This window comes from Pocillopora verrucosa, chromosome 1 (genome assembly GCF_036669915.1).
Source record: "Pocillopora verrucosa isolate sample1 chromosome 1, ASM3666991v2, whole genome shotgun sequence".
Lineage (NCBI taxonomy): Eukaryota > Metazoa > Cnidaria > Anthozoa > Scleractinia > Pocilloporidae > Pocillopora > Pocillopora verrucosa.
The window spans coordinates 23,717,346-23,744,878 of NC_089312.1; the positions used below are offsets into that span (position 1 = coordinate 23,717,346).

Consider the following 27,533-nt stretch of genomic DNA (forward strand, 5'->3'; position numbering starts at 1 on the left):
GATAAAAAGTTAGCACTCGAAAATTCACTTTTTCAAAATTTCCTACGGCGGTCTATTTACCCTTATTGACATTGAGTTTATAAAAAACTACTGAACTGTGGAATTGTTTCAGCCTAGGTTTTCCTTGCTTTCTTGTGAATTATAGCTAGTTTTTAATGGTCTTTAAGTTATACTTTTAGTTTGATACCGCTTATCACAATCGGTACACGCTTTATAAAGAATATTTTAAGGTGCAACTTGATATTAAGCTGTACTTCTATCCTACCTAAGGGGTTAGAAAACATATCCGGACCAACAGGAACATCGGTTTTCTTCACTATCGTAGGGTCATATAGCGAATTATCATCGAAGCCGGGTGACTGTTGCCCAACCAAGGCAGCAGGTGAGTAATCAGGAACAGTTTCCAAAGTACTTTGAGTTTGTGCCGGCAAAAATGCAGTGTTTGACTTGTCATTGGAAGTTTTGTCATTCTCCTCTGTCTGGACTACTGTATTTTGACTCTGATCCTCAGTAGAAGGTAACTTTGCGTCTGCACCCTGTGACGTCACATTCGGTGACGTCAAGGATGCGTCCGTCGAACTTTGTGTAGGAGCAGTTTGTGCTGCGGTAGAAGGATTCACTGTGTTAGTATCGTCAGAATCGTCAGAAGTAGCAGTTGAGGTGTCTGTACTGTTGTTATTGTCTTTTATATCAGTGGTGTCATTAGAGTTGTTAGACTTTTCGGTGCCTGTCGCATCAGAAGTCGCGAGTGTTTGCGACAGAGTCTCAGTCGCTTGCTCGTGTTGGCTGTCGGTCTGATTCAATGTAGTTGTGTCTCCGGAAGGCTTCGGCAACTCACCCGAACCCGACCACAGTTCCGAACCCGAACCGGAAAAGTCGTCATTGTCATTGTCACTATCTTCGAGGTTGAGTTTTGTTAAACTCGTCGCACTTGGATCGTTAAAGATCTCGCCGAGAAGAGCATCAGGAGCGCTTCGACGGTCAACAGCCTGAGACGCCGGCGGCCGTAGGTCTGAAAGTTAGTTTATCAGTGTGACTGTTAGTAAACTCGAATTAACAAGCGTTATAGCCCACGCTGACAGGAATCAGGATGTTAGGGTTGCCTCAAGTTATATCATATAAAGTATTAAGCAAAGCATGCAGCTACTATTAAAGTATCTTTTTTCTTAAATGGAAAGGAAGAAAAGGGATTAAAATTCTTAAATAAATGATTTGATGATTTTTTTTACTTCTCAAGTTTACCATGTGGGTGTCAAACTAGGTGAAGTGATCTTTACGTGGCTTATGTAAATTAATCGCTCGTTCTTGAACAATATAGATCTTGACAAAACTGCTACAAATTTCATTTAAGGATCAATACTATTTGATGATATTGGCATTTTTGGCCAGCGAGAACGTTAGGCCCAAGCGCAAACATACGTTGCTCATGCGTTACAGCATAATTTTATACATTTCTTTTGTTCACTGAAAATTATAGTATCACGGATAAACGTGATACGAAATATCAAACTGGGGTCTAAAGTCTGAAACTAAGGTTCTGTAAAGAACTTAAGCGTGCTCTCGAAATAAAATCAGCCAGATGACTTTCAGCTCCGAGAAAGGGAAGATATGTATCCATTCCTCTTGATTATTGCACCTTGCAATCTAGTCCCGATGGAAGCTGATCGACTATCAAGTTCGGTTTATAATACCCATTACTCGAGGTGTTTCATCGTAAACCTTTACTTAAGTAGTTAACCATTAGTCAGAGGGAGGCGACTGACAAGATCAATTCAAAATGATATAGGTATACTTGGGTCATTCTTTTTTTACTCTAGTTGCCAAAACATTCAATCTGAATAGTAATATTTAAGAATTGACCGATCTGTTTCGACAGTTTTGTTTTAATTTTTCGACCCGGACGCCAAGGTCAGCAAATTCTAACAGAATGCGAGAGTTCTTAAAGACCAGTAACGCAAGAAGGTAAATGAGGTGTGCTTGAAAGATGCATGGGCCCATAGTTTTTCTTCCGGCCTAAAAGCAACCTGTTAGACGTACAAGTGTCGAGGCAAACAATCGCTACAAAGCTACAGGGTTTAAAATACTCCTCCAAGGAGTAGTTATCAGTAATATTCAACATGTAAGAGAACAGACTGGTTATGCTTTTGCTTACCTTTCGCTCTTGATAAAGTTACTAATGATATAATTAATAATAAGAAACGAAAACCCATAACTGAGTTGGTGGCGACCTGAGGAAATAAATATAGACATAAATTAGACTGGTCAAAAAGTCGTTCACAATAGGCCAACTGTTGTAACAGACTGTCGCGAACATCCCTAGAAGATGCGAAATTTCTGAAATTCCGGACTCAACTCATGAGTCTCTCAGAACCTTTATGATTATTAGGAGGAGAAATTGAAAATCATTTGTAGCCCATAAAAAGTCAAATTTGTTATTGGTAGATCAAATTGTTTAATCTCATATTGACCATAATGTTTGCTGTAATGGTTCAAGGGAGCTTCGTTCATTTCCTTTTACCTGCATCTGATAAAAGACATTTTAAAAAACGCCGCTTGAGAAACTCTTTTACTACCAGCCTCTCGCCACAAATTGATCGAGCAGATCACAGAAACTGGCATTAAAATGCCATTTAATTTTGTTAAGCAGAGATTTATCACCCGCTCTGTCGTCATGCTCGCAAAAAGAAATAGCCACGACGAAAAAAGGTGCTAATAATTGCAACCAGTATGATCTCAACCTGGCCTTTGCCCGAAGGTCCTCCTTCTAAAATGCATAACACTTCTAGAGCGCATTGAAAAAGACAAAAAAGACAAAAAAGACAAAAGGAAAGAAAAGGAAACGGAAAGTGGAACAAAAGGGAATTTATATTTGAAAAACAGAAGAAATTTGTTCAGACTGTATTTTATTTGACTTGATGCGATGATGAAACGACTATACTTGAAGATGATTTAAAGTGTCCGCCTTGACGTTGACCTTATAAAGAGTCTATATAGAGTATTTTAGTTATCTGCTCGTCAATTAGTACATAAAATTGAAAATATTATAGAGATAATATTCACTGCCAATACGTTTCCTAGACTGAAGATAAAATAATTGAAATTCAAAACATTTGTAGGAATACTGTTTCTAAGAGCTAGCTAACGGCCTTAGTTTTTCAAAGGTCAACAAATTTTAAACAAGAATGGTCTCAGTTAATTGTTTTTCTATGTTTTTCAACTTTCATCTACATAGAAACTGACCATCGATAACATGACTCTCTATGTGCACTGTCAAATGCAGTCCATATATGTTGATCATGAAAAAATTTTGGGCAAACGTGAACTACGTTGTGCTTTGTCAAATGACAGTATAACTAAGGATAGATAATATCTGTGAAGAAATACGAAAGCCGTAAAACCAACGCACTGAAGGCTGGTGTGTCAGTACACACTGTGGATATCAGTTAAGTAAGTTCCTGATTTTGTTCCAAACTTTATAATAAAAGATTAGAGCAAAATCAAAATACTCCGCGGGTATCTTGACTAACAACTGAAGTGAAGATCTAAATATACTTCCAAACAAGTGCAAAATCAGCTTAAATGCAAAGACTTCATCACTGAATACAACTTATAAGGAGTTCATTCTACACCCTTAAAACTGAAAATCGATACTTTGTCCGCCATTATGCAAGTCCAACTACACACAAAGTTAATTGACCTTACCTAACTTTTAAATTTGAATTTTTGCATCCTGAAATCTCCAGCAAAATGCAAGCATAAAACATCCAAAATATAAAAACGATTTAAAGCGTCAGATGGAACTTTTGTTCTGTCTTAGTTAAGTTATATGATATCCTCTTTCTAGGAGACACGCTGTACACCAAGAGGTATATAAGAAAATTTGCTGTCGACACTTACCCGTCTGACAATCAAAGCTTGATACGGGTTTTAATTCCTGAGGCACACCTCGTGCTTGAAACAAATTTGATTTTCCCTTTTTACCACATGAGCAAATTTTTTTCTTTCCGCCTTTCTTAGGAAATTCGGCGAGTAATTCGACTTAGTTTTGTAATCACAAGCGATTTTGGAATAGATTGCAGATTTCCTAGGTCAGTCGTCATTACAACATCACATTTGCATTTGATTATGTCATTTTGTTTCCCAAAACCACAGGTCGTGTGAATAATTTACCGACCGTGAAAATTCGATTGTGTTCTTGACACCTCTAGGAGATTTCCATCAAGATTGGATGTCCCGGGACCAAACATTTTACAGTTCGAAAAAAGGTAAAAAAAAAAAAGGCGCAAATCAAGATCACACATTAACATGGAAACCTTTGGTTGTTCAACTTCTCATGGTTTAGGGTCATTTTTCCCTTAAAAGAAACAAGCAAATCAAAAAAGATAAACATGTTATAGCTTTAGACGCCTAATTCTGCTCTAACAAAAAATGTTCCATTCCCTCGTTTCCATCTTTAACCAAATTTGCAAAGTTTTCAACAGCTACTAACCTTAGAACGTTGTCATTGTAGATTTCTCCTTCGCAGGAAAACACCTCTCCCTCTCCCTCTCTCCAACGTCTTGTTTTCAAACCTGTTAATTATGCAAAGGTTACCTAAACATCGCAGAATGTCCCAACAAACGACCACATGCTTGTGAGTGAACAATATAATCACAACAGAAAAAGGCGGGAAAACGCTAACCTATCATTCGCGCCAAAGATGACGGCCTCCTGCAGACTGTTCATCGCTGATTGGCACTATCCTTGCACTGTATTTATCAGCGTATAGCAAATAAACAAAGATTGTCTAGGGATAATAGCAAACAAATTTATGTAGATTAAAAAGCTTATATCGTAAACAAGCAATTGATTCAATTTCCGTTAGTTGACGTTATAGCTAACGAGAAAGCATTAGTACGTACGTCTTGTAAGAAAAAAGTGTCTAAAGATGGGAATAGGTAACTATCATGTTTTTGCTTTACTTACAAACGCTTTGATATTTTTAAAGTCACATTTAAAACAATACGGCAATTTTCTGCCCTTTAATTTTACTGTTGACATAAGAGAAGTAAAAGGATATATAAGGGGAAGAACTTGAGCATTTTGATGCGATGAGTTAGGTAACGACTAGATTGGTGGATCAAATGGTTCAAAACCTTATAGAGGCCGTGTTCTGAACCGTTAATTGAATTTGGAGCAGTGTAACTCTATTGAAGTTGTTTGATCACACGGTTGTTAGTGTGTGTCAACACATTCCGCTCAGAGCAGGTCTTTCGATTGTTGTGAAGACTTAGAACACACATGAACTGTTAAAACACATGATGTCATGTAATAAATAAACGGGCTGTTTAAGATACTTGATAAGGAAAACCTGGATATCAGTATTTAATAAAAACGAGCAGTATTCAAAAAATCCTTTGAGATTATTTTTTATTAGTTATACTGAGCTCAAATTGCCTACGTTTCACTGAGTGATTAACGGATCCGAGTAAGCGACTTTAAACGTCCACAAATTGATTTCTGGTTGGAAACGGATTTCACGAAGTTTTTCGGGTAGGTAGCAAAGTTCAGTTGGCAATGAATCGCCATTTTAAGAGAATTTTAAACCTCAAGACTGATTATTGTAACCATATTATCTTAGTTTTCTTATTTGAATCTTCATTAATTTGTTTTCATAACAACTTCATAGCTTGATCGTATGATCTGTTTATCCGATTTAAGGACTGAAATGTCTATTTGTTCAGATATCTTCAGACCACTTACTATCATCAAGGCTTAGGATTTACAACGAAGCGAATGGGCACAAGACGTGACATAGTGACTGATGTTTTGGGGAGATTGGGGGTGTGTCGTATTCATATAACTAGAGCAGCTTTATTACCTAGCGCACTCAAGCAACAAAACAAGCGGAGTACAAGCAAATCGGAAGCATGTGTCAGCTATATATATTATGTTTCGGCACATATTGAAGCTGTTTTTTAATTTCTAGAGGGCTTTGTCAAAATATGGTCTAAAGACGGGTGGATCGTGAAGAAAGAGTTTTATCGTTTCTTTACGAGCGCCGGACAATGAAAAAATAGTGAGTCCCCATATATGAGGAATCAAACCTCAGACCTTCGGCTTCCCCATTACAATGCTCTACCGCTGAGTCATAGAGACTTAACAGTAAGAAAAAATTTATTAAATCCACATGTGAATCTTAATTTCATCTCAGTAGTTTATTATCTGATCATAACATCAAATTTACGTCTAGCTTTTAAGAAAATTGCTAGCCTTACATTACAAACGCACCTTTCATCCTTTGAGCTTTTCTTTGGTTGTACTGTTCCCTACCAAAATCCATACGGCCTCAGGAACTATCCCCGAGTGGATGGTGCCCATCGACTTATGTCGTGTAGGCTGCCTTCCTTCTAGGCTTTGTGGGTTTTCAACCCTGCGAAAGGAATATCTTTCCGTTGAACGGAAATTAATAACTCCTCAGGAATGAATAGTAAATTTTTATAAATACTGTCAACATCGTTTCGTCCTAAGTTATCAGTCATTAGTTACCACCTCGAGGGTTGGAAGATCACATAAAGGGAAAAGAAGGGAGGATAAGTCTTCGTCAATAGAGTATAAGGCCGGAGGGACTACTGAAAGCTTAATTAATTGCCAATAAGGGAAGGGGGGGTCATATGAAAGTTATAAAACCTTATGGGGGAGATCAGGTAAAGAACAATTGGAAGTTGGAGTGGTAAGCACCTTGCGCAGATTAATGACACAAGCAGCTTGTGACAAACACTGGAGAGATGTACGAGCTTTAAAGTGAACTAACTCTGGCTATGCATAGCAGTGGTTGCGAATAATGTAGTCAACACTCACCTTCTCAGATAAGTAACGCAAAAATGTTTATTTACATAATTAGTAAACCGATAATTCTAATTACACTTATGAAGTTACAATCAAAGCTGTTACATAAGAACATTTAAAATCTCCCTGATCCTGTTTATGCTCTTTGTACATAAAGAATGTTTAAGTGTTACGTTTTTGTTTTCATTAGTTTGCAAAATGACAGAGGAACGTTTCGACAGCTTAACGAAGACGAAGCCTGGTGACTTGTAGCTGAAAATTTCTGCCTCCACCGCTTCCTAACACTTTAAAGTATTCGTAGATAGAGCAATTTTCGATTGAGCGTCGAATGTTATCCAAGATTTTTTTTATTTTGCTTTATTTCGCTCTGCGATTGGTCCAGAAAACTCGCGTCATTGTTTATCCAATCAGATACAAAACTAAAACCAAATCACGACTTGGTCGCCCGCGTTTTCCCGCCTTTTAGGCAATTTGGTCGTATTTACTTTGAGTTCTCAATGGTTCTTAAAGGCGTTTTCCTTTATCTGATCGGCCATTGTGATTACTTTGGTTTCGATTTTACAACACTCAGTAGGAAAGCGCTTTCATGAAACTCTATGATCAAACAGAATCATTGCGTAAACGATCAGCGTATGAGGTATATGGTATACAAGTTCGGAATAACAATTTCAGTGACTGCATGTTGAGATCGAGCTGCGAACTCTTTCAACTCTATTACTTGTGTACAGTATGCAGCCTTTTATTGGATCCCGCAATAACTAATTTATCCATTTTTTTGCTTGTCATTTCTCTACCTCTATCTTCTATATTTACCATTTCTAATGAATACCAGTTTGAGTACCAACTATTTCGCTTAGTGTCAAAAAGACGTCTCAGTGTGGTAAAACGCCTTTCGGAAACGGCTATGGCAAGTCCAGTATGATATATGAATACATTTGGCGGAGTACAAGGGTTTACCAAAAGCACTGCTTTTACTTCCAACCAAACTGCACATTTATCCAGGATACTAGCCCAACATGGTGGTCCACAATTATCATTTGATAGCTGGACAAGAAAAAAAAAACAGAAAAAGTAATATCAAATTAACCAATTTGAAACGTATAACACCGATGATGACACAAAACGATCGCAGCAGAAATTTCAGCCTGCATTGCTAGCGGTTTTATGTGTGCTGTATGAAAGGCGAAACAGAGAGAGGTTTGGGACGTATGATGAACTTAAAGTGCGCGAAAAACTGCCAGCCACGCAGGATACATACAATCAAGTTAGGGTTGAGTGTGTTGCTAGGTTAAGGTAGGATCCCTGTGGCATACTGGGACTTCAGCGCGATATTTGGAACGAATCCAAGATCCCGATTGTTTAGGAGAAATACATAGCCGTGTTTCTTTCACGAGTTGCCACCCCTCACTTAAAGAGTCAGTTTGGAAGGAACCGCTGTAACAAAATGGAAAGCCAAACAAAATAAATCAGGGGAGGGAAGCGGAAGCTTTTTTTAGAATTTTCCAAGGGAAATTTATCAGAACACCTCAAATTGTTCCACTAGAACGAGATTCCTGGCTCACCCTCAAACATATCGAATGTAGGTTATTTAAGACACCAACAGAGACATATTGTTCACCTTTCTCTAGTTATCTCAGAAGATGGGGTTTGACTAGTTATGAAAATCTCTTGTAAAAGCCAATATTAGTAGGATTCTTATTAGAGTTGCCAATGGGAAACTGAAGTTACAGTTACCTCCGTTTTTTCTTGACAAAAAGAATCTCTTTTGAGTCTGTTAGTTTTTACATTATCTTACGTAACTTACGTTGCAGTTCAAGAAATCGCCTTCTGGCCTTGGCCTGTTCGCTCGCCACTTGTTTGAGATTTCGTTTCATTTTGAAGTAGGGTGAAAACTTATGCAACATAAGAGGAAACGAACCCTTATAAGGAACCTTGTTATTTTGCGGAACAAACGACTTCTTGTCAATGCGTGAAGGGGATTGTGGGATGTTATGTCTTCGATCATATCGGAAGGCTGGGAAAGTAGGTATCATGGTGTCAACTTGAGCGCGGGGACCCTGCTGTGGCTGCTGAAATTGAGCAGAATTTGAAGGGACAACAGGATTTGTGCCAAAAGCTTGATTTTTCGATACAGCAGGCGGTGGAAACAGAAGGTTCTTCAGAGCCAACTCTTTGTCTAATTGTGTTTGCGGGTCATGAATAAAACCTCCTGGTAAGTCATTTCTCGAGAAGGAGTTTTTCCCGTTTGGTGCAATTCTTGGACGAGACAGTTGTGTGACCAGTGCCTGAGATGGCGTTCTGGAAGGTGAGGCGAACACGAGACCAGCCTTAAGCTCTTGAGCAGTAGATTTATCAACATTAGCAGAATTTGAAGCGGGGCTTGTTGAAGCTTGAACATTTTTCATCTCCTGAGTCGTCAACGATGCTTGACTTCCTCCCTGCGCCGGTTTATCCGAAATACTCGTTTGAAGTAAAGGATGCGAGTTGTCTTGGGTTATTGAAGGTGAATTTCCTAGGAGATTTCCAGAACCTTTATTAATCAGTTGATTCTGATCTTTTCCAGTGGGAGCATTTCTTTGTTCTTCTTGTGTCAAGGTGTAATCATTAGCTGGGGACCCATTATTTAAACTGATTCCTGAGCCAAGAGAAATGTGGCTCATGTTAGGCTTTTTATTCTCATCGGCGTGGAAATGTGGCAGGTTGCCGCTTTGGCTTGACCGCAGAGCGGGAGTCGGTTGAAGTAATGAATGCGCTTTCGGTCCCAAAGCAGCACCTTCGAACTTATCACTCAAAATTGCGCCATTTGAATTGGTGCTGGATCCCTTGTTGAAGGAGGGGATAAGTCTTGGTTGCGACTGAAGATTAGCATTTTTATCATTTCCAACTGTCATCCCTACTGACAACGGACGAGGAGACATTTCATTAGAACTCGTTTTCGTCTTTGCATTTTGATCTTGTAAAGGTGGACTTGCTGGAATCTCTGGGTGACTGACAATAAAGGCAGGTCCCCTTTGCGGTTTTTTGTTCATATTTGTAACAGTTGCTGGTGAAGGACTCAGCTGAATGGGTCGTGTCGCGCCGGAAAGTTGAGTATTTGGAATACTTTCAGCAAAGTTTTGTTTTAAGGGTTTATTGGAAACAATATTTCCGTTTGCGTTTTGAACTTTCCCCTGAGTAGCCAACTGTTGCAGGACTTTTCCATTTGGATTTACACCAGCGACAAAAAACTTGATCCCTGCACCACTCGGATCCGTTCTCTGTTTCTGCCGCAGGAGGGTTTGTTTTCTACTTTCCTGTAGCTTTCGCGCAAACGCACTCGCTTCAAGAAGCTTCCGAGACCAGTCCCTGTAGTGGGTCCGATGAGGATAATAATAAGAAACGTACTGTCTCTGAGGCTGAGCTTTAAATATTTTTGAATACTGTGAGCCTGGAAGTCCCGTTTGCGGCTGCTTCGCTCGTGCAATATGTGCAGTATTTTTATATGCTGTATTGTACTGGTAAATTGGAGGCTGCATATAACGTCTTCTTGGCGGAAGTCCGTACAGAGATGTTATCTGAGGGCGCTGATATGGTAACAAGGTAGAGATCTGGCGTTTATCATGGTACGTCTTTACCTTAGCGGCATTTGATTCTAAAATAGAGCAAAAACGTAGTTTGCAAACGTCACTATAGTTACATAGTAAAAATGACAATAGGTGGAGAAGACGTTCGGGTGGGCGAGTTCCCCTTCCTCATTACTTGAATGGGAAAGGGGCAGCGGCCCTATCCATCTCCTCCGGGTTTCCCCGACCTGTTCAAGTGAGAAAAGTAATACTTGAGCGTGAAGAAATCACATGATTAAAGCATGCACGGCTGCAGAATTTACCAAGTACTTCAAGTTACAAACCCTTTCTGCTAAACTTGGGAGTTTAGTATAAAATCCTATTCAAAGCAACGTACCTGTTACCGATAGCAGAGCTAGTGATGTTAAGAACATCATCACAGACATACTGAACTTTGAGAGAGATGTCCAATGAGATTCCTTTGCCATCTATTTCTTCGATGAAATGAAAACACTGCAAGTCAAACAGATTTTGGGTAAGTTTATATCGGGAAGCACGCTTGCCCCTTATCAACAGAAAACGTTAGCTCGCAGTTTTTTGGCCATACTTGAATTGCAGTTATTTTCTCCCCCGGTTCAAGGGAATCGTTTATTCAAAGTGACAGGGAGGACCAACACAGGCTAATTTGATATCTCAGGTTGTTTTGCAAAGTATGAAAACTAATTCCACCGAGCTGGTGTTCTCTTAGCATTACAAAATTAGCGGTCGAAACAACGGAAACAAATGTTTGCATTGCCAAAACGTGTAGCTGCTTTTGTATTATTTAAAATGCGCCAGGAAAATTATAGTTACATACGAAATAATCAGAAACACTTGTCAAAAGGGTGAATTGGAATCTCTGAAGGACTGCCTGTTATGGCAAGAACAACACCAAATGGGTGTGTAGTTGGTCTTTTTCGGGATTCTTAACTTCCTTATATGCTTAAAACAATAAAAGAATTTCGAAATGCTATCTCAAGTTTAACATTCTGAAAAAGATCAACCTCACGTCGACGAAACTGTGAGAGTTTGACAGAGATCAAACCCTTTCATGATGTCGTTGATTACGCCTGTAAAGGGTTGAGAATAGTTGGCGATAGTTTAGCAATATATTCCAGCTCATTCTAATTACTTTGCAATCATCGAACAGTATTTCTGTTACGACTATGTATACTGCTGAGATTTTATAGGATTGTTTTCAATTTTATCGCGAACGCGAATCAATAAGGCAGTTTATCTGCAATCGACTGAAGGGCTATTGTTAACAAGAATTGGATTACTAAATAGTGAAGTACTCACCAGATTTCCGTTTAATTTGACGACATCCTGATTTCTTTATTTCCCTTTCCTAGAATAAATCAATGATCCATTTTCTTGTTTGTGGTAAATAAAGTTACGTTTCTTGAGGAATAGGATCTGAAATTTATGTGTATTAGCCTGTATTCCAAGGCGCTATATTAGGGGATCAACAGCTGGTTGCTAGTGACCTGTCGCGTAACATGGTGCCCTATTCACTGCAATTCACGCTTATTACACAAAATGACTTGCCTTTCCGGCAAACTATCAACAACGAAATTCTCCTTGTACTTCAGTAGGTTTGTGCAAAACTTTAAGGGAGAATCCGGTTTTCAATCGAAACCTTCAGAATCCATCCATTATCTTCATTAGGTTCATGACCCACTGGTGTGTCACAAAGAAGAAAATACACCTAGTCTCCAATGTTTAATGGCTTTAATCTAGACGATGTGCTTCTTATCTGACTTCTAATTGGTTTTTGGAAAATTTTCGTTTCTCTTTATTGGCTACTGTTAAACGACACTTCCGAAAATAACTCAAGAGTTTTTAGTTTCTGGCTAAGACGGTCAGCGGAAGTATTCAAAAGATAACTACTGTGCGTGGAGTAGATTAAGTAGATAAATCACTGTAGTGAATTTCTTAACGCTGTTTGGATAATATCTAACGCGTTTCATTTACTTTAGCCATCAACATCAAGTTTATAATCAGCTTTGTTGAAAGAAAAGAAAAAAAAAAAAAAGGATTGAACAAAATCAAACCAAAAAGGAAAATTGGCATGGTTTACTCATCATGAAGGAGAGTTGTCCAACCAGCCCGTTCGATTAACGCTGAGGAAGACTTTAAGTTCTGGTCTTTGAATACAACCATTCCAACAAAATTATTACTCTGTCGTATATTCGAGGTGCAACAGATGATGCCACAGCGGTAACGAAAAATAAAAAAATCCGTGACAAGTCACATGATCATGTTTTTGAAGGGAAGAGCCGCCTCTGTGAGATTATTCGATACTAACGAAATCGTAAAACATTTTTTTCCAGTTAAATTAACCAGTTTATCGTCAGTTTACGTTGACAAAGGTTTGCAAGCCTGTAAATGGATTTTTTTCCTATCTGCAGTACCATTTTTCGTCAGTAACACTGGGAAACCCGACGTGCTCAAGATATTTCAACATTACTCGAAAAAAACGATACTTGTTGACAAATCCAGGTTTATTGACTCAACTTTTGTAAAATTTCCATTACAATAACCATTTCCCATTAAAAAAACAATTGGTCTAACAGATGTATGACTAATAAACAATAATCCAAGTTTATATTAAGTAGCACAAAAGGAATTCGCTGAAGGGACATAATCACGCTCAAATTATAATCATAGGCTTGGCAGCATGAAAAAGGCTTCCACACGATGCTCATAATCTTGTTAATTTGGTTTTCAGCACACAGATATTGAGCGAGGAGATTCCTCAGACTTCTGGGATTTCATCATACACAATTACCTTTGTTACCAGTTTAAGATTCTGCCTTACTGTAAAACTAATTTACAGATGTCACTTCGGTAAAGTTAAGAATCATCAGTACAGTTTCAAATGTTCCTTTGTCCCAAGCTGATTCTCTTATTATTGATAAGTGTTGGACATTATCTCATGATTCGGTAATCCCGTCTTGTATGTCATTCCAGTCTTCTTTCAACTTTGGTTTCAAAGGCTGGCCTGAGCTGTGGCTCCCTTGGGCTACAAGAAAAATCAGACAAGGAAAATGTTGTCTGTCGACGATAAAACACAGTGTACTTGGAAAACCAAAAAATCTAGTGGTAAAATAATACGATACAATTCAATAAAATACGATTTCAATTCTTCGAACGGACACTTTTCCTTAGCTAAATGACAGCTCTCTAAAATAGAATCAGAGGTGTCCATTTAGAAGAAAATTAGGACACGTAGCACCTTTTCCCCATATCGAGCATTTCTTCACTGCACGCGAAAAAGGCGTTGATTTTGGTGTTCTAAATAGTGAACATTATACATCAAGCAGTAACTTTATTTATATAAGCCCTTTGACCCCCAAGATTGACTTACATCTCATTTCTCCTTACAATATCACCCTGAATCAAACATTTAGGCCACAAGAATAAAGGAAATGATCATGAACTAAAGAAAGCTCTTGATTATTAAAGAAATTCTCCCTTTCAGCACCTTAGAAATGTATAGAGAACAGTAGGCAAAGTATGCAAATTGTTATTAGGCTTAAACAGACACTTACCATGTGATACTCGGCTAATGCTTCAGTCAGTCGACGACCAAACTCAGGAGAAACTTGCGTGAAATTACTCACCTAACAAAACGAAGGAAAAATAACATCATGTTAGCTATTTGTAAAGCACTCCATGATCATTAAATTTTACTATCACATTTTGATTCAAATAATTTTTCAAACAATCGATGCATTCTACACTGTACTTACAGCTCGTTTCTGAAGAAATTGTTTAGCATCTTTCAGGTGACCAGCAATATTATTCACCAGCCTAGTTCTCTCTGCTTCATTCAAAACTTTGTTCCAGAAATCTGTGACCTGTAGTAAGGCCAAAAACATAAAATGTCCTGACATATGAGGTAAATTACTGCTAAAGCACATTGTATGCCTTCTCAATAAAGATACATTATTTCCACTACATCAATGCACATCCATTTCTCTAGATATTGATGAGAATATGTCTGCTTATCTCTTAGTGTGAGCCTGTACAATTTCATCAGGTCTTATGTACAATTTCTCAAACATCAAGCCCATCCCCTCAAGATGTACATGTAGTTGTTTGGCCTTTATCATGTTGACACACTACAGCCTGTAATTGTTCATGAACTTACCAATATGCTGAGATTTCACTGCACTTGATCAAAATCTCATGCAGCTACATGTACATCATCTTTTAAAACAAGGGAATCTTAGATGCATTTGGCTTTCTCAATCCTATCAAACCACTTTTCTCTCTGTTTCTCAAAACCTCAGATCAATCACTAAGGGCTGGTTATTTATACTGTAAGTTGTCTAAAATGGCCGTTTTACACAAGCAGTGGGCCTTATGTACTCTCTATAAGAGGTTTGTTTTCATTACATAAATGTCCTTCTACAGCTAGCTTTTTGCCCTCTTGACACTGTTCACAAAAATAAATGTTCCGATAAAAGATTCAGCTAAATTCAAGACAGTTTAGAAATAATGTAGTTTTGTTCAACAATGGCAAACTTTGTTTCACTGTTTAAGAATGAATGAGCTGTATAAACAACAAACATATCTGCCATTACATCAAAAAATATTCAACCTGTGAAAAGTTATCATCGTCTGCAGAGTTGTATCGGGCCACATCACCAGTGATCTAAAATAAAACAAAAAACATTGTCTATCAACTTCATGAATTGTGCTTGGAGACTATCAATTAAAAAAATAACTCCCCAACTAAGAAACACTAAAATGGACTTCTGACTATCTACACTTACCTTGACTGTGTGTGGTGAATGCCTCAAGTCATCCAAAGGCCCTGTGAAGCTGTTTGGAAAATAGTTTGGAGCACCCTCTGGAAGAAGAAATGATCAGAAACAAGGATTGCATCAATACCAACAAACAACAACAAACAACAAACACAAGACTTTTGAATTGGCAGACAGCTAGATACTCTAACTCATAATTAACTAATTCTTGAATTCTTTGAAATTTCATCTTGCTAATGTCAGTAACTCACTGACCTTTGTTCAAAAACTTAAGTAATAAATTTAATAAGGGATACACAAGAAGCAAATTTTAATAGTTTGAAGTCCAGATTGAAGTGGCCCCTGAGACATTTATCTCAATGCAGGCTTTCAGCTTGTCATATTACCTTGGTTATCAAAGGTCTGTGGTCCATCCCTCTGGTAATTTGTAACCCTAGTCCTGTATGGACAGTTCACTGGAAGCTGTAAGTAGTTAGTTCCCAAACGATGCAGGTGAGTGTCATGATAGGAGAACAGGCGGCCCTAAGAAAAGCAAAAAAAAAACCTGTACACATACTGCATGTGAGACATATGAACATACTTGTACATCTGCAAACAGTGTTCAAGTGCAGTACACAAAAACAAATAACCAGGTGTGGCACCCTTTAGTAACTGGCTTCTTACAAATCCCTGGTAAGAACTAATAGAGCTGTGACATGAATTGTATCCTTGCTCAGGACACCACAGTGTCCCCTATAATTAGTTTGGGGGCCACTGAACTTTTAACAGAAATGAATGAACTTTTTCCAGTATCAAACAAACTATACAGTTGAAGACACATCAGTGAATATGTGTTATACAATACAGTATGCAGCTAATCATCCTGTTGCAAACCTTAGGAGGGATCAAAGGGGCATGTTCCTGGATTATGATTGTAGGATGTCCATCCCTTGTTTTTAGTTTTGTTTTAGGATGTCCTATGCAACAGAAAATGAGTGGAGCATAATATAAAGTGTTTTCTTCCTAAACTTCTTATCTCCTTTGATACGAAGCAAAGCTCAGCAAACCACATGTTTTACTGCTTCTTTAGAATTATGAAAGCTTTTGTACAACCATAGAGCATTTTATAATCTTGCATGTAAAGCTAATGTATCAAGCTATGATCTGTTACATGCAATTCATACCTGAAGCATCTTATCAGGGGAAGGCTCAATACCAGGAACCATACTGGCTGGATTAAAAGCACTCTGCTCTATCTCTGCAAAGTAGTTTTTTGCATTACGATTCAGCACCATTTTGCCAACTGGGATGAGAGGGAACTCAGAATGTGGCCAGATCTAATAATCAAGAACAGGATAGAATGTGACCATGTAACAAGTATTTTGTGACAATTGGTAAGCAATGGAAGTTCTGTTATCAAACCTTAGTAAGATCAAATGGATTCCAGCGGAACTTTTCAGCTTCCTCAAAGGTCATAACTTGAATATACATGGTCCATGATGGCTAAAACAAAAGTTTATACATATTACTTTGGGCAAAAAAAAAAATCATTAAAGATGCTCTCATCAAGTTAGTTAGTTTAATTTTATGAATATATAATAACTTCATCTTTTACCAGATTACCAACTTTCAGATAATGACCCACATCCCCAAAAAGTAATTTAATTTGGAGTTTATACATTTAACGGTTACATACATTCATATGTACACGTATCACACATGCTTGGTCTCAAAATGTAACTTTATTTGGAGTTAAGTTTAACAGTTACATGCATACACATGTACATGTATCACACATGTTTGTTCTAAAACATGTACATATTTTCATGAAACTTGTCCCACTTACTGTAGAGAGGACTGTATAAATGAGCACAATGATAGCTTACTGAACAAAAGTTGGGTCACTGGGTGACAGAGACCCAAAGCAGTATACTTACTGGGTCTCCACCAGCAATGGCATTAAAAAGAAGTCTGTTGTTGTAGTCTGGGTCAGAACCTGCTAACTGCTCAGCTTTGTCTGCAGGCACACACTTTATCCCCTGATCAGTCTGTCATAATAAATAAATAGATCAAATGTAGTGTCACATTTAAACCGAGCTGAATTTAGGAATACTATAAAATCGTAAATAATCCAAGAAACATGTGACTCAAGAGGATATAGACATGCCAAACAATGCAACAGGATTAGAAATAAATTATACTAGACAGTATTTTGCAGCAGTAAAAAGTATAACTGCTTTTGTAGCTGTACCTTGACATGGAACTTGCAGTAAACAGCTTCCTCCTTGTCATTAACCATTTTGAAAGTATGACTTCCATAGCCATTCATGTGCTGGTAGCCATCAGGAATGCCACGATCACTAAACAGGAAACACACCTGATGGGTGGTCTCAGGACGCAGGGTGATGAAATCCCAGAACATGTCAGGGTCCTAATAAAAACAAACAAAAATAATAAATTTAGAAATAAAATCAAGAATCAAAGAGCAACTTGACATTTCATTAATTAAAAGCACAATGTACACAAAATCAAAATATATTTTTGACATCACTTAACAACACATAATACATTAACCCTTTTTTTACCTTTAGGTGAGTGGTGGGGTTCCTTTTTTGGGTATGAATAAAACTGGGAAACTGTATAATGGAATAAAAACAAAACTAAGACATGAATAAGAGAATTACAGTTCTAGAAAAGCATGCACTGCAACCAAAAAGCAGATTAAATTTACCAGAACAAATTCCTTTATTTATTAATAAATAGAATTCCTTTACCAAATTTAGAAGCAAAACACCCACAGGAATCTTGCACTTGATTTAACCAGGTTAAGCTGTGCTTATTCTTAACCAAAATTGTATATTACCAATATTCTCTCTTCCTGCTTGTTCTGGATTGTTACCTGAACACTAATACTTGATATTTAGTATAACAACAAAAATGTATACCAGGATTGGATCTCTGATAAAAAAGATTGGAGTATTGTTTCCAACAAGATCCCAGTTTCCCTCCTCAGTATAAAACTTCATGGCAAAACCACGAGGGTCACGAGCTGTGTCAGCACTGCCAGACTCTCCACCTAAGGGTACAGTAAAGTAATGAAACATATAACTTTAGAGAGAAATAAGTCCACTAATAAATCTAAATAACAGAAATCTAAATAAATCTATTTAAATCTATAAAACCCTTCAACTCCCAATATCTCATTAGTAATTCTCTTTACTGTGTGCCATAAAATCCTAATGATGTTACCGTGGAGAAATTGGTACAAGATCCTCTAATAATCCCCCAAATGATGTTTTTCTGTATTCTTATCACTTTCACACTTCATATCATATTGATATTGTTAAAAGAAATTATGTCAGGTCACCTATGGGAGTTCAAGGATTAAGAGCAGGCAAAACTTTCAGATTAAACAGTCCATGATATAAAATTAAAAATGTGGTTGATAAGTCAGTTTTCACAGCTTTTACTTTAATAGTATTCCCCAAATTTCAGTTCTGTTTAAAGGGCAATGTAGCTGTAAAGTTTTAACTCCAGGAGCAACCTTAACTTTATGCAGTTGATTGTACAGTGGAGTCTGCTAGTGGATGTTTAGGATTGTATACTGTCAGTAATACTATATATTTTCATCAAAATCTGCACAAGTGTAAAGAGAAATGACAATAAAATGTTGAATCACTGAATTTGTTTTACAAAAATAGATGAATAAATTAGAAAGGGTTATCTTCTGTTTCCAGTCTAGTTTAAGATCCCTTTAGCTATCAACTTTCCTCCACATACATGTACACAAATGCAATCAAATATAAAGACAAACACATGCAATAGCTGTTCCAAACAAAAATTTCCACAGATAGGTTCTTAAATGGTACAATTTAACTGGCACACATGCTTTACAAACCTACTGTCGAAAATCGGGTAACACAAGGTGTCCTCTTTCCAATTCTGTTGAAGATTGCAGCCTTGCAGTATTTGGTAATATCATGAGTGACCTCAAAATATCCAAATGCACCACCTCCCTTGGCATGTACCACTCTCTCTGGGATCCTTTCTCTGTCAAAGTGGCTCATCTCATCCAGAAACTGTACATCCTGCAACAGAATGGGTCCCCTGGGTCCAACTGTCATGGTAGATGTCTTTGTGTCAATTGGACACCCAGTTCCAGTAGTGAGAACATCTGGAGACTTGTCAAGAATACAAAGGACTTTTCAAAATCATAATTAAACCTTTTAAAGCCATGTTTAATCCTTTACACCCTAACATCAAAATACATATTCTCCATAAATTTCCTTCTAAAGGTGCTAACAAATTGAATTTGTCTAGCATTCAAGAGGTTCTTTATAATTATTTAGTGGATGATAATTTCCTTAATTCTCCAGACCTCAATGTGTGTTTGGGGGTGATACTGTAAGGAGAAATGAGATAATAGTCACTCTTAGGGGTCAGAGGGTTAAGTATAACTTCTGTCAGAATGATGCCTGCATGCATGGTTTTTGTTTGAGCTTCTTATACACATCTGTATCTAGCATGTGGAAACTTGCTTGTTACAGTCAAGAGACAAATAATCCAAACATTTCTTTGACTGTAAGTAAAAAAGGCTCAGCTGTGCTCTATTCTTTGCTAAGCATGCAAGATGAGTCACGAAATGATGCATGCACGATGTCACACGCTCAATGGCTTATGTTTCCCTTTCTTACAGCTAACAATAGCCAAGAACGTCACACATTGTGTAATACGTACGTGGAAATTACTTCCTAAGATGTACGTGCTCCTAGAAAGGAGTTTACTGACGTGAAAGAAGTAGTGATACTGCAAAATATCACTTAAGTGAAGGAACATAGGTGTGAAAATCGTCATAAAACTAACGAATGAATCTCTAATTTCTGGCTGACAAAGTAATCAATAGAAAAATTAACGTAACTTGAAAACTTCTGCAAAAACACAAAATAAAAATCACGGTTGTATCAGGAAAATAATTGATAAGTAGAGGATTTTACAGTCCTATCAAGCCAAACACGAATGCATATCATGACCTCAATTGACTCCTAGCCGAGCTTCTTTACTTACACAGTAAATAGATCGGAGGAGCCACCCGCCAAGGAGCAAACATGATTCGATTCGGTAGATCACACAAACAGAATCACTTACAGCCTAGACTGATTGGAAAATATCTGCTTACAAAAAAATCCTGGGAATGGTTAGATTAGACCTAATTTCCACACGTAAATGGTTGGAAAATTGTAACATACTCACATACCCACACTTGACTAAATACGCTCCGTAAGTCAATGAATTTGAAAGAGAAGACACGTTTGCAATTACTACACAAGGACTGGCGCAGAGGGAAATTAAAACTGGAAAGCTTCTTACCCTTTTGGCCCTGGAGAAATCACTGAGCTGCTCAGAAGCTTTAGAGCGATTCGCCATTTTCGTTGCTGCACTAAACTGGCCAAAATTCTTCCTTTGTGACCTCTGTACGTGAAATCACGGAGAACTATCGTTTATCACGTGACACAGTATACCCATATTTGGCACGTATAAACGAAGACATTTGTGGGTGGGATGGGGGAGGGTATATCAAGAGACGGGACAAAGGCGCGCAACGCGTAATAAAATTATTTCTTGAGGCGTCACTGAAGACAACTATCTAGTTAAAAGTGGAAGACCCCTTAATGCAAGAAGGAACCAGCCAAAATACGAAAACGAAGAAACACTGAAAGATTTTTAGAAATTTTGCATTTTTCTGAAAGTTGCAGTCTGTTTTACTACGGTTTTTTATACTGGATACATCAAACTTGGAGACAGCGTTTAAAGACAAAAGTTAAAGGATTTGGGGGTTAACCTTTTTTATTCCAGGAGAAGAACTCGTAAAGGTTGAGGGCGAACTTGCAATGGGGTGAAATCTTCATAAACCTGTCAGACCGGTCACTGTGCGAGACGTCATCATGGCGTAGTACCCCTTGCGTCGAAGGCTCATAGGGACCGTATACTACCGGCCGCTCAACAGGTTACAGGAGAAGGGTAGACAGAAGCGTAAATGATGATGATGACGACGATGATAAAAATAGATTGAGTCTGGTGGTTTTGTGTGCGCTACAGCAATATACAACGAAGCCGCGGAAGGCTTAGGAGGAAAAAAATTTTAAACTTGGCTTTGACACTCACTTGGCGTACAAAAAATCGAAAGTAAAGCCTAAAGAAAACCACGGTATAGCAGGTTTTTTCTATTCGCCTCTAACTGGCGCACACAAACCGAACAGCACTCACAAACACGCCAGCTACACAGGCTACAAAAATTAAATTTGAAAAACAATTATGTTAATTATAATTACAACATTAATAATAAAAGTAATAAAAATGATAATAAAAATAATGATGGTGATAATAATAATAATAACAATTATAACAATTATAATAACCTCAATAATAACAACAATAATAAAATAAAAGTCTCCGCGTGCTTCTGGGAACGCGCGAGCGCTCCGTCAAAATGGCGGCAAGCGACTCTTATCGCCTAAATCCCTCACAGTCATTATTTCACTTGTGCAAATCGCAATTTTTCTCTCGCAGCGTTTCTTTCCTTAGAATTGCGATTCTTCAAAAGTTATTTCAAAAAGGGGACAAATACAGCTGAATCAGAGCCATGCCAGGGAGCCGTAAACATGTAAGGCTGACGCATAATAGTAGGTGCGCTTCAAAGTAACCTACATGTTTCTAATTTATGTCGTTCTTGTTGATGTTTTTTTTTTTAGGTGGAATAAATGAGAGGGGGAGAGTCTCAAATCGCTTTGTTGCGAAACTCGGCGCTACTTTACTCTTCCGCTCCGTTAAATGAACGTCCGAATTTTAGGATTTCCGAGAAACGTATTAGGAGATGCAAAAATGTTGGTCCCCTCCCCCTCACTTATCGATCCGATGGTTCTTTGATTATTTGAAAATTGAGTTTCTCGCCTCCCCTGATGCTCACTCTAAGGACATTTCCCTCTCTTTTAAGGATCTGAATGGATTTGTTTTAACAAAGAGATGGTACTTATCTCTTCCTTTGTATTCAGGGTGGGTAGTTTCGCAAGTATTCATGTCCCCCTAATGGGTCCTAATGCAGTATCGCCCTTAAGCGAAGTGACTTTGACGGTAGTCTTGGCAGCTATTGTTGATCATTGTGGATTTATTAATACTATTGATGTGCAAAAAAAAAAAATACAACAAATAAACAAACAGAGTAACTAGCCCCCCCCCCCAAATAGAATTCTGTCCGCTAATTTTCCATTATAGTCCACCTTTTCACAAGTTTAGATATGCTGTTTTCATCTGTTTTGGTGACAACAGTTGGGGCTTATTGTTGTTATGACTGTACTTGGGCCAAGATCAGTCAAATTGTGGCCAACACACATTGAGGTTTATAAAATAATTCGAATAGTAGGCGTGCTCTGATTGGCCATAAAACCATTTTACATGAGCATATGTAAACACGGTTTTAGTTCCTCTTTCATCAGTTATTTTATAAAAGAAATGTAAAATGGTTTCTGTGTTTACATAGCCTGATGTAAACACTTGGGAGGTTGGGAGAACACTCAATAAGCTGGAAACCACTCCGCTTCTCGTCATGGTTTCCTACGCTTATCTTGTGTTCTCCCAACCTCCCGCGTGTTTACATCAGGCTATGTAAACACTGAAATCATTTTACATTTCTTCAATGATATTTATTTTGAAGTTAGAAGGAACAGGTGCTTTGGGGAAAATACACTATTGTTTTCTTTGACAGGGCTTAAACTGGGATGGAGACATGAACCTTGTAACATGATCAGAGATTATTGACAATTGAATCACAGAAGTCACAAAAGGCTTCAAAGCTGTATTTTTAATGAAGAGATGATTTTTGCGATAAACACTAGACCACTATTCATTTACTCATAGCAATACTTTATTATTAACATTATTTCTTATCAATTCCCTATTGATATTCCATATAACTAAACTACATAATACATTTATATGTAAACTATATTGGTAGACTTGAATCTTAAGAGTAAATATTTACCCCGTAACACCATTTTCATTTTGTATATTTAGATGCTTTCAGAACTGAAACATCCTGAACCCCCTCCTCGATTAGTTAATTGAATTAGTATTAGGTGCTTATTAAGGTTAAGAGTTAGTCTTAATTAAACATTTCCATTGAAGGGGGAGTCCATGATATGTCAAGTTCAAAATTTTGGTATAGAAATATACTTATTTATAAGGCCAATAACTTGTTTCACCTTAAGGATCAAATTAATTGAAAATTAAGTCCAATCAATTTAAAAGGCTCAGATTGAACAACATACCTGTAGTTTTATGGTGCAAACTTAAGATTGTATCAAACCATTTTTATTTCCAGAACACTAAACTTCACATTTCAAAGATGTAGGCATGAGCATTAAATGAAATATTACCATACATTTTTAAGCTATTTTTTCAAAATAGCTTAATTTTTTAGCTTATTAAGCTATACCTTTAATTTTTTAAGCTAGTTTGTGTCAAACTAGCTTAATTTTAAGCTTATTAAGCTGTATCATCAACTCACACCAAAAGCTTTTATCTCAAAAGCGGTCGAACTCAACCAACTATTTTTGAAATAGATAGCTTTGAAGCAATTTTTTGATTTCAAGTCAATAATTGCTTTCCATAAAAAAGGAAATTTCATTTGATGCCCAAAACCTAGAGTCTACAAAATGTGACTAGAGAAGTATTCTGGAAATAAATCAAACAGCCAAACTATGAATTAGAGAAAAAAACAAACAAACAAAAAAAGGCTCTAACTATAGGTACATGTATGTTGCTCTAATCTGAGCCTTACTTGTCACAACACTTTTTTTTTTTACAATTAAAGCTGTAGGTGTTGAGTAGCAGTTTCATTGCTCTTTTGTTTAGATCTAGGAAGATGTGCTCGTAGCTTTTCCAGGAAAATGTAAAACTAACCTAGTGCACCAAAGCCGGACACGTAAACCCCTAAAAACCCCTCTCTGAGGGGAAAAATGGGGACCATGTAACCCCAACCAGTGCAATGGTGCAACCTTGGGGTTTTAAGGCATCTCATAAAATTAATATGTATGTCAAAATTAACTTTATAGAGTTCCATCTGCAGAGTGACTTTGAGGAAATGTCACAAAGTTTTCCATAGTTGTTCAGTCATGTACAGTACATTCTTTTGATGAGCAATGAGCTTTATGTGATCAGATACTCTAAACCTCTAAGTTGTTGTTCCACTAAGGCTGCAGCACAAAAACGAGTACACAACCCAATGCCATTTTCCATAACTTGAACTTACTGAATGATATCAATCACATGTCTTCCCTTTAATCATTAATAGAGGTCTTCACAATCCTAAAACACAAAATTAAAATACACTTTTAATTACTTGAATTGTTACATTAATTGCAGTGCAAACATGCAAACCTAATGAGTGACCTAATTCAGAGATGAAGTTGTGCAAATGCATGTTTTTTAACTAAGTAAACAATAAAATAATACTAACAAACTGGAGTAAAAAAATTGGAAGAAAGAAAAGTGACATAGTGATTTTTAAGCATGGATTTTCTCTCAATTTTGTTGCTTGCAAATTTGTTATGAAAGGCTTACTCTCTAGAGTAAAATTGCATTTGCCATAAAGATACCAGCTTGAAGTCCTCACTTTTAACAAGTGAGGTAACCCTTTCACTCACAAGATTTCATTGGTAATTCTCCTTACTGTCTGCCATACAAATCTATAATGATGTTATTTCAGAGAACTTGGTATTGGATCAACTACCCATAATTAATGTTTTTTGTTTTTCTCATCTCTTGTCTCCTTGTTATTGTAATGATATTGCATGAAGAAATTGTTTTGGTTGCTTATGGGGGTTAAAAGGTTAATCATGTAGGTCATCATGAAATCTTGCTCTCATTCCTTATGCTTGAATTCATTATTATTGAATAAAAGATACTGTTCTTTTTTGGGTAATAGTGAACAATGGTTCCTGTTTTCACTTGTCACATTACATCACTTGTAGCATTACATTTAGATATTTTTCTTACCTTCATAAGTTCATAACCAGAAGTGTGCTATCATCCATGCACATGTAGGTTGTTTGTCAAGTAAGCATTTAAATCATCACACAGCTCAGGTACATAGAAAACTAAGAACTAAACAAATGAAGTAAGTTTATATGTATAAAAACATCCTAGACATAAATAGGATAATCACATCTTCATAAATCAGGTTCATTTGGAATTGCACTTGTGCATATCCTGAAATAACTGAATTTCACACCTACATCTTTGTGCCAAAAAAACATGCAGTTGCAATGAAATGTTTCAAACTTTTTTCCTTTCTTGTTGATTAAACGTGTAACTCGCAATTTATGAGTATCATAATGATATCAATTCCTGATCAAAGTAATTCATTTACCCCCACACTTATTCTTATTCTCAGCTAGGGCAATTGTATGCATGCAATTTGAAACTTGTGATATATATTTATATAATGTTACCAATCTTCAGCTTGCTTGTCCAATTTGTACAGTGTAGGGTTACAAACTGGTCCTTGTTGTAGGCCTGGGTTAGCCAGCACATACTGGTCTGATAGTTTCCTTGGATGTACATCCTAGCCACTGTAAAATAAACTTCCTAGCACACTGCATCATTTATACAAATTGTGCTGTTGCCATTCTTTGTAAACTTTTGTTCTTCAATTCTCAAAACATAACTTTCATGGGTTTGAATCCCATAAGTTTTAAAGGATTTTAACTTGGGTTACATCCTTTTCTATTTAAGCACTTTCATTGTCTGTTTAATACCCAGTACAAGACAGTGTGTTATGGGTTTGAATCCCATTTAGATTGTACTTTTGCTGAAGTGAGTTCCTTTGTTACTGATAAAGGAAATTTCACTGCTGTTACCCAGTGCAAGACAGTGTTTCATTATTTGAATTCCATAACAATTAAAATCCTTTTCCTTAAAAAATGAGTTCTTTTCTACTGATAAAAGCACTTAGACTGCCTGTTGACCAGTCAGAGACAGACACTGTTTTTCTTGGGTTTGAATCCCATTAAGATTAAAATACTTTGCTTGAGTGAGTTCCTTTTCTGATAGAAGCACCTTCACTGTCTGTTACCCAGTGCAAGATAGTGTGTCATGGGTCTGAATCCCATTAAGAGTAAAATTCATTTGCTATAATAGTGAGATTCTTTTTTATAACTGTTAAAAGCACCTTCACTGTCACCCAGTGCAAGACAGTTTGTCATGGGTTTGAATCCCATTAGGAATAAAATACCTGCTATAATAGTGAATTTCTTTCTCCTGATAAAAGCACTATCACTGTCTGTTACCCAGTGCAAGATAGTGTGTCATGGGTTTGAATCCCATTAAGATGAAAATACTTTTGCCATAATAGTGACTTTCTTTCTACTGATAGAAGCACCTTTACTGTCTGTTGCCCAGTGCAAGACAGTTTGTCACAGGTTTGAATCCCACTAAGATTAAACTACTTTTTCCATAATGGTCAGTTTCCTTTTCTGCTGATAAAGGTACCCTAACTGTCTGTTAACCAGTGCAAGATAGTGTGTCATGGGTTGGAATCCCATTACAATTAACATACTTTTGCTATAATAGTAAGTTTCTTTTTTACTGATTAAAGCACCTTCACTGTCTGTTACCCAGCACAAGACAGTATTTCATGGGTTTGAATCCCATTAAGATTAAAATACTTTTGCTATAATAGTAAGTTTCTTTCTTACTGATTAAAGCACCTTCACTGTCTGTTACCCAGCACAAGACAGTATTTCATGGGTTTGAATCCCATTAAGACTAAAATACTTTTGCTATAATAGTAAGTTTCTTTTTTACTGATAAAAGCACCTTCACTGTCTGTTACTCAGCACAAGACAGTATTTCATAGGTTTGAATCCCATTAAGATTAAAATACTTTTGCTATAATAGTAAGTTTCTTTTTTACTGATAAAAGCACCTTCACTATCTGTTACTTAGCACAAGACAGTATTTCATGGGTTTGAATCCCATTAAGATTAAAATACTTTTGCTATAATAGTAAGTTTCTTTTTTACTGATAAAAGCACCTTCACTGTCTGTTACCTAGCACAAGACAGTATTTCATGGGTTTGAATCCCATTAAGATTAAAATACTCTTGCTATAATAGTAAGTTTCTTTTTTACTGATAAAAGCACCTTCACTGTCTGTTACCCAGCACAAGACAGTATTTCATGGGTTTGAATCCCATTAAGATTAAAATACTTTTGCTATAATAGTAAGTTTCTTCTTTACTGATAAAAGCACCTTCACTGTCTGTTACTTAGCACAAGACAGTATTTCATGGGTTTGAATCCCATTAGGATTAAA

General features: G+C 37.0%; 3 protein-coding genes and 1 long non-coding RNA gene across 11 annotated transcripts in view; all 4 read right to left on the reverse strand.

Moving 5' to 3' along the window:
- Positions 1 to 4,565, reverse strand: part of LOC131796654 (uncharacterized) — a 51,264-nt gene extending 46,699 nt beyond the window's left edge. For 4 of the 7 annotated variants that reach the window (XM_066163904.1, XM_059114255.2, XM_059114254.2 and 1 more), the window contains exons 1-3: positions 3,898 to 4,042; positions 2,153 to 2,228; positions 266 to 1,012 (exon numbers count right to left, since the gene is read on the reverse strand). In XM_066163904.1, coding sequence (XP_066020001.1) covers positions 266 to 1,012; positions 2,153 to 2,210 — 805 coding nt within the window. In that variant the 5' untranslated portion in view covers positions 2,211 to 2,228; positions 3,898 to 4,042. Of the gene's footprint in view, positions 1 to 265; positions 1,013 to 2,152; positions 2,229 to 3,897; positions 4,043 to 4,489 lie in introns of those variants that run through there. The other 3 variants (XM_059114252.2, XM_059114251.2, XM_059114253.2) reach the window with 3 other exon arrangements.
- A 2,368-nt stretch (positions 4,566 to 6,933) lies between these two features.
- On the reverse strand, positions 6,934 to 11,847 carry LOC131796790 (uncharacterized). 2 transcript variants are annotated; one of them, XM_059114392.2, is made up of 4 exons: positions 11,709 to 11,847; positions 10,768 to 10,883; positions 8,633 to 10,459; positions 6,934 to 7,872 (listed from the first exon to the last, which is right to left on the reverse strand). In XM_059114392.2, exons 2-4 carry the CDS (start codon positions 10,856 to 10,858, stop codon positions 7,862 to 7,864), a joined length of 1,929 nt encoding a protein of 642 aa, XP_058970375.2. In that variant the 5' UTR covers positions 10,859 to 10,883; positions 11,709 to 11,847; the 3' UTR covers positions 6,934 to 7,861. The 2 variants fall into 2 exon arrangements, with proteins under 2 accessions (XP_058970375.2, XP_058970376.2); XM_059114393.2 differs by lacking the exon at positions 11,709 to 11,847 and adding an exon at positions 11,414 to 11,437.
- Positions 11,848 to 12,894: 1,047 nt separating this feature from the next.
- On the reverse strand, positions 12,895 to 20,660 carry LOC131796859 (catalase). Its single transcript, XM_059114469.2, has 14 exons — positions 20,531 to 20,660; positions 19,062 to 19,344; positions 18,109 to 18,239; positions 17,749 to 17,799; positions 17,415 to 17,594; positions 17,101 to 17,211; positions 16,586 to 16,666; positions 16,348 to 16,500; positions 15,571 to 15,706; positions 15,194 to 15,270; positions 15,019 to 15,072; positions 14,165 to 14,272; positions 13,964 to 14,035; positions 12,895 to 13,434 (listed from the first exon to the last, which is right to left on the reverse strand). The coding sequence occupies exons 1-14, from the start codon at positions 20,585 to 20,587 to the stop codon at positions 13,402 to 13,404; spliced, it is 1,527 nt and encodes a 508-aa protein (XP_058970452.2). The 5' UTR covers positions 20,588 to 20,660; the 3' UTR covers positions 12,895 to 13,401.
- A 3,712-nt stretch (positions 20,661 to 24,372) lies between these two features.
- On the reverse strand, positions 24,373 to 25,806 carry LOC136282178 (uncharacterized). The gene is made up of 3 exons (XR_010718147.1): positions 25,669 to 25,806; positions 25,214 to 25,321; positions 24,373 to 24,523 (listed from the first exon to the last, which is right to left on the reverse strand). It is a non-coding gene; the product is annotated as an uncharacterized lncRNA (long non-coding RNA).
- Positions 25,807 to 27,533: the final 1,727 nt, after the last annotated feature.